Source organism: Panicum virgatum, chromosome 9K (assembly GCF_016808335.1).
Source record: "Panicum virgatum strain AP13 chromosome 9K, P.virgatum_v5, whole genome shotgun sequence".
NCBI lineage: Eukaryota > Viridiplantae > Streptophyta > Magnoliopsida > Poales > Poaceae > Panicum > Panicum virgatum.
The window spans coordinates 20,539,158-20,545,995 of NC_053144.1; the positions used below are offsets into that span (position 1 = coordinate 20,539,158).

The 6,838-nt window shown below is 48.0% G+C and overlaps 1 protein-coding gene and 1 long non-coding RNA gene across 2 annotated transcripts; both read right to left on the reverse strand.

The window, feature by feature from the left end:
* Nucleotides 1-3,372: 3,372 nt before the first annotated feature.
* Nucleotides 3,373-4,178, reverse strand: LOC120648572. The gene is made up of 2 exons (XR_005664996.1): nt 3,932-4,178; nt 3,373-3,842 (listed from the first exon to the last, which is right to left on the reverse strand). It is a non-coding gene; the product is annotated as an uncharacterized LOC120648572 (long non-coding RNA).
* A 372-nt stretch (nt 4,179-4,550) lies between these two features.
* Nucleotides 4,551-5,288, reverse strand: LOC120647806. Its single transcript, XM_039924641.1, has one exon. The coding sequence runs from the start codon at nt 5,286-5,288 to the stop codon at nt 4,551-4,553; it is 738 nt and encodes a 245-aa protein (XP_039780575.1).
* Between the last annotated feature and the right edge of the window lie 1,550 nt (nt 5,289-6,838).

Below are 6,838 nucleotides of genomic sequence, written 5' to 3' on the forward strand. Positions count from 1 at the left end.
AGCAACCTAGCACAACTACCCAAAATGCAACCCAGGGAAAAATATATAAGGTAATGAAGTGGCTAGGAAAGTCCTTATATGCATGCAGTATTAAAATGCAGTATGAAATTATATTTAAAAGTGATAGGTGGTGTTTATGTTATACTTGCCTTCCTCAAACTGCTCCTGCTGCTCAAAGTGCTCAGAAGGTGATGGCTGCTCCGGGTACTGGTACTGGGGCTCCTCCGGTAGCTCAACGTCTACTCACGAACACATGGCCAGAAACAAGGCAACAAAATAAACATACAAGCAAACAAGAGCAAACACTAAGAAATAGTACAACAATACATAAAAACAGCGAACAAAACTAAGATAGAACTATTCTACACGTTACAACGATCACGTGGACATAAAGAACGCCTAAAACGGAGTTAGAACGCGCAAACTAGGCCTAAAACAAGATATAGGGGCTTTTCTGCAAGAAAAACTAAGTTTTTAGGGGTTTTCTGCAAAAACCAGGGACTTATACATAATTAAACCATAGATCTGGGGTCTAACACGTAAAACTGCAGGGCTTGGATTTGCGGGTTCTAAATCTAAAAAGCTCAGGGGCCTAAACATTAAAAACAGGGTTAAACTGTAAATACTTTTACACTGCATCGGAGTGCGGGTTTATTTTAGTAAAACGCAGGGGGCTTCCTGCAAAACAGCCGACGCTGACCATTTTCTGGGTTCTTTGACTCAGGCTCGGGTGGTTACGGGCCGTCCGATCGGTATCCTCCGGCCAGGGACTAAGGGCGCGCGGGGCGGTGGCTGCGGTGTGGCGTCGTGGCTCGCATGAGGGGATCACGGGCCACTTAAGGAGGGGTCCGGGGATCTTGGGCGGCCGTGCCAGGCGCTGGCGTAGCGCTTTGACTCGGGCTCGGGTGGTTACGGGCGGTCCGATCGGGATCCTCCGGCCAGGGACAAAGGGCGCGCGGGGCGGCGGCGGAGAATCGCCGGAGCAGAGCTCCGCGGCGGCAAGCTCACCGGAGAAAGACAATCCGGTGCTCCTGGGGTCCGTTAGGGCTGCGGTTTGGCCGTGGGTGAAGTACGCGACGCGCGTAACACAACTGGGCCCGGGGAGGTTTGTGGCGGCGCGTGCTGTGATGGCGGCGGCCCTGCACGGCGGCGCTCGCCGGCGCGTGGCGTGCAGGGGGTTCCAGTGCTGGAGGGTGGGTGAAAACGACTCGTGGAGCATCGGCGAAGCAAGGGCAAGCCAGTATGGGGCTTGCGCGGGGCAGCGAGGCGCTGCAGCGAGTTCGCCACGGTGAACTGCTGCGCCAGCGGCGGCGGAGCAGCGGCGAGCGCCGTTCCGGCCTCTGCGGTGGTCTACTTGCCCTATGATCTAGCGCAACAGGTAGAGGGAGTGCTACGGGTGCTCACCGAGGGTTCTTGTCGGGCAGGAAAGCAGCGCAGGGTGGTTGGCGGTGTGGACCGGTAGCGGCGCTGGGCGGAGCTCGAGGACGGGGTCACTGGAGTGGAGCTCCGGCCTTCAGATGCTCTTGGTTCGCCTCCTGGAGATGCTGCGGAGATGCTACAGGGGTCAGGGCGGGCTGTGGTCCACCGGCGGCGAGCAATTGCTCGGGAAACCATTTACCTGCGGTGGCGGTTCCAGTGGCAAATTCGGCGCGGTCGTGGCGGAGGCCGAGGGCAGCTGGCTCGAGGAGGTTCCTGGTGCTCAAGCGGAGCTCCGGCGGTGGCTCGCGGTGGCTGGGGTGTGGCGGAGCGGCATGCCCACGGCGGCACGGATCCTTTGCACGGCGGAGCTAGGCCGGGGTGGTGGGATTCGGGGCGGCGGCTGTGGTGTGGCATCGTGGCTCACAGGAGGGGATCACGGGCCACTTAAGGAGGGGTCCGGGGATCTTGGGCGGCCGTGCTGGGAGCTGGCGTAGCACGGGGATCGCGGGCGTGATTGCTCGCGGGGGAAACGGATCGCGGAACGGTTTCGGCGTAATCCCGGGCTCTGGGCGAAGCTTCTAGAGGGAATGGGCGCGGTGTGGCTGGCCGGTGGGTCTCGGGCGCGCGCACGGGGCGGAGCGGGGCCACGGGACAGCGAGGGCGTGCGGCGAGAGCGGATCAGAGGGAGCCGCCGCGGGGAGAAGAAGGAAACTCTGCAGGTGGGGTCGGGCTGTCAGTGGGGCGCGGGCGACGCGCTCGCGGCGCTGAGCGCGTGGAGGGGGTGCGGGCGTTTGCTGGGCCACGTGAGCGGGTGTTGGGCCGCGGTGCTGGGCTTCGCGGGGAGAGAGGGAAAGAGGAGCTGGGCTGGGTTGGCTGCTGGGCTGCCTGGTGGGTTTGGGTCCAGTTGGGGTTTTCTATCTTCCTTTCTCTATTCTTTTTCCTATTTGAAACCAAACTAATACTATTTGAATTCAAATTTGAATTTGAATTCAAACTACACTCAATCAAATAAAACTATGCACCAGCGTGAATGCACAAACATATTTATCCTAGAATTTTTTTTTATTCCCTGTGAAACAAAATTAGATTAAATGCAAGACTAATCATAATAAACATTAGAAAATTAAATAAAGCCAATTAAATTTACTATTAAATGTGGAAATTTAAATTAGGGTGTTATACATGTCTAGGTATGTGGGAAAAGTTATACCCACGGGATGGGTAAGTCTTGCTGAGTATTAGTTGCTCAAGGTTTGATGCTATCCAAATTATTTCAGGACCCCAGGACGTCGACTTCTGCCCCTGTTGTGTCAAGCTCATCTGCCGGGATGCAGAGGGGTGGCAGGTCATGGAGCGAGACCCTTAGATTAGGGATTTGGCGGGTTGCACGCTTGAGGGCTGAGGGTGCAACCCCTCTGTTTTGCTTAGACCGGTCTGACCGGTCGAAGGACCGGTCTGAGCAGTAGTTCACGTGGGGAGTCCATGCAGACCGGTCTGACCGGTTGGTCGAACCGGTCTGACCAGTAGTGCAGTGGCTGAACACAAAATTAGTTGTAGGTTACTTTCCGTTTGAACCTGACTTCCCTAGTGTAAAGTTGTAAATTATTTTATTTATGTAAACTTTGTAAAACTACTGTATTTGAACTGGGTTTGTAAGAAGTTGTGTATTATTTAGGGGCTATTGCGTTTTTACCCCTGTTTTGAACTCCAATTGCGATTTTACCCCTACTTTTTTTGACTTTGCATTTTTACCCTTACTGTTCGCAAATGAACACTCATTCTACCCCTACTCCGTGAACAACAGTTAACGGTGTTAAAGAAGACAATTTTAACCTTGCAAATATACCCCTACTTTTTTTAGAACTTTGTGAATATACCCCTATTTTCATTATATTTCAGCAGAATTTCAATAAGAATATGAACAAGTATTTGACAGAAATTTGGACAGCAACATGACATACAAAATTAAGTTGAAACCACATGCATATATGTTGATAATAGATAGATAACATCCCATCATATATACATATCCAAAAGAGATGTAGCACCAAATCAGAACCCCCCATCATACATATCCAAAAGAGAAGCACCATGAGATCACATCCCAACATAGGTGTCCAACAAAAGCGACTGTTATATTACATGATGAGAGGTGGCTGCATCACATTCATGCATCTATTCCTAACAATTGAGCCAATCGCCCTCCTGATCCTCCCCTTCTTCCTCCCCTTCTTCCTTTTCCCCTTCCTCCTCTAGCATTTTCGGTTCCAGATTCATTTTCACTTGGATTTCCTCTTCCTCTTCCTCTTGCTCTTCCTTTTCCTCTTCCCCTCCCTCCTCCAGCAATTTCTGTTTGAACTTGAGTTTCACTTGGATTTCTCCTTCCTCTTCCCCTCCCTCTCCCTTTTTCTGTTGCACTTGCACTTCACACAAGCATAGAAAGATGTTCAATTAACAGTTTGACAACATAAAGTAGAAAAAAAATAGAAATAGCTAGAAATCCACCACTCACCCTGAGGTTTGTGAAGCTGAAAGCTTCCTCTTTTGACTAGCAGTGAGACCTCCTTGGCAATGCTTGGCTATGTGGCCTAGTTCATTACATTCAGAACATGGCTTCCTCTTTTTGCTAGTGCCAGTCTCATCATATGACTTCATTCTAGATATTCTTGGTCTGCCCGGTTTCCTTCTCAATTTAGGTTTCTTGATTTTGTAGCCTAAATCAACACGTGGCCAACTATCCTTAGATGTCATAGGATTGAAAGTACATGCATATGCCTTCCTAAACCTATTAACAGAGAAGTAGTCATCAATAAATTCATCCATCTTTGCATGCCTGCTAAGCCTAGCAATAAAAGCTAGAGCCTGAGTGCAGGGCTTTCCAGTCACTTGCCAAGCTTTACAAGTACATGTCCTTTGTTCCAAATTAACTGCATGTCTGAATCTGTTCACTGTTACTTCTGCTGTTCCAGCCCCACATATCAACACCTCATGGTCCTTAATAGTCTTGGTTTTAGCATTCAGAGCATTGATGATAGCTGGGATGATGTATCCTGACATTTTTCTACCAATTTTGGCCCTCAAAACCATTTTTATATGATCATCTGTCTTATCTTGTCAAGCATCTCAACAATCTAAAAATCCTTGGTTTTTGACACCCAACTATTGAAACTTTCAGAAAGATTATTATTGATGTAATCTACCTTGCAATCTTTATAGAATTTGCTTCTACTCCATACAAATGGATGATGCTCATCCAACCACTCAAGTGCACTAGGATCTTTCTCCTCTATCTTGCCCATGAAGTAGTTGAACTTATCAATTGTGAAGCTCTTGGCAGCACACCACATATTCTTACCATAAAGCTCACTACCATACCCATTCTTCTTCATGTTCTTCCACAAGTGTCTCATACATTCTCTATGCTCAACTCCAGGGTATACATCATGTACAGCCACCTCTATACCTTTGCCTGCATCTGTACTAATGACAAGACCAGGAGGAGTACCAATAGCCTTCTTCAAGTTATTAACAAACCAAGTCCAGCTTTTTGTAGACTCGGTCTCAATCACACCATAAGCCACTGGAAATAGCCAATTGTGACCATCCACTGCAACTGCTGCTGCCAACTGACCCCTAGACTTTCCTATCAAGTGTGTGGCATCCATGGCAATGTAGGGTCTACAACCTTGCAAAAATCCATCAATGCATGGTTTGAGAGCAACAAAGAACCTGCTGAAACAGAAATCACCATTGTCATCTTTTTCGGTGTCTAGCTCAACAATACTTCCAGGTACAACTCTGAGAAGTTCATCTTGATAGGTCGGTAGTAAGTCGTAACTGTCATCCCACTTGCCATATATAGTGTCCATTGCTCTATGTTTGCCTCTATAAATTCTGTGGTATGGAATATCTATGGAGTACTTTTTTTGCAGCATACTATGCAATTCACTTGGTCCCATATCAGGGTCATCCCGCAATAAATCCACCACTCTTTCAGCCACCCATTTGTTTGAGGCCATTGTTTCACCACAGTTGTTGAAAGAACCACAGGTATGCTTTGGTCCATTTGTCTTAACCTGCAACAAATGACAGTAAAATGTTCTAATTGCTTGCTGAAAATGACAGAAAAATGGTGCTAATTTCTTGCTGAAAATGACAGTAAAATGTTCTAATTGCTTGCTGAAAATGACAGCAAAATGGTGCCAATTGCTTGCTGAAAATGACAGAAAAATGGTGCTAATTACCTTGCAGCCAATGTATTTCGTACTAGTTGACGCAAAAAACGTCACTTGCAGCCCTGGTTGGCTCTCTTGCATTTAGCTCTAAATCTGCTCTTGTCCTTTTTCACAATCTCAAAGGCATGGTCATGCAAGATTGCATGATGGGTAATTGCAGATTTGCACTGATCCACATCTGGAAACACCACATTTACATCAATATTTGGATCAGCAACATCATATGAAAAGGAGGGAGGGTCATATTCATCATCATTGTCAACAACTTCAACATTAGGATCAAACTCAGTGTTAGAGCAATCATCATCAGAGTCAGATGATGCAGCCAAATCACTATCATAGCTGCTATCACTTGGCACTGCAAGCGAATCAGTGTCAGAATATATGCCCTCTTCATCAACTCCTACACCATCATCATCATCATCTCCACCTTTTCCCTTACTTTTGGTGCCTCTCCTTTTATTACTTGTGGATGTGACTCTCTCATTGGGACAGCTCTCATTGATAGGTGTCTCAGTGGCTCTTTCATTGGTGGTGGTGGGTGGTTTATTTCTTACAGATGGGTGGCACCTACGTTTCGTTGGTGAACACTGCAATGGGCCCTCAAAATCATTGATCTGAGCATTAATCCGAACTACTCCCTTGTCTAGATTAAGTTGAAACCACTCAAACAGTTCCTCATCAGACTTTATCTCCATAGTATATTCTGACTCACGCGACAAAGTAATGTGCTGTTTCGAACCCCACATATAGTGTTCAGCTATGAAATCAACTAACTGCAGGATGCCATAATTTTGTGGGTCAACAGTTTGAGTTGGCAAGATTTTACCCTGCATCCATGTCTTTGGTCTCCCATCAGACAAACTAAAAAATGAGCGAACCCTAACAACCAGATTCAAATTTTTCTGATTTGGCCTACATATCAGAGCAAATGAAACCAAATTAGCGCAACTATCTAAATCCCTATGTTAATTCCTCCTACATTCGTCCTACATTTGGTCGAAATCTCATACCTGCTGACCAACTCCATGGTTGTTTTACACCCGTCGATCTCTGGCTCCATGGCGCAGCTCCCGTGGCAGCTCCTCCGCCCGAGCAGCTGCGCGCACGCGCCGGCCCCGTGCGCCCGCACCGCGCCGCTCACCCGGAGGCGCTGTCCCCGCGCAGCCGCACGCGCTGCTCGC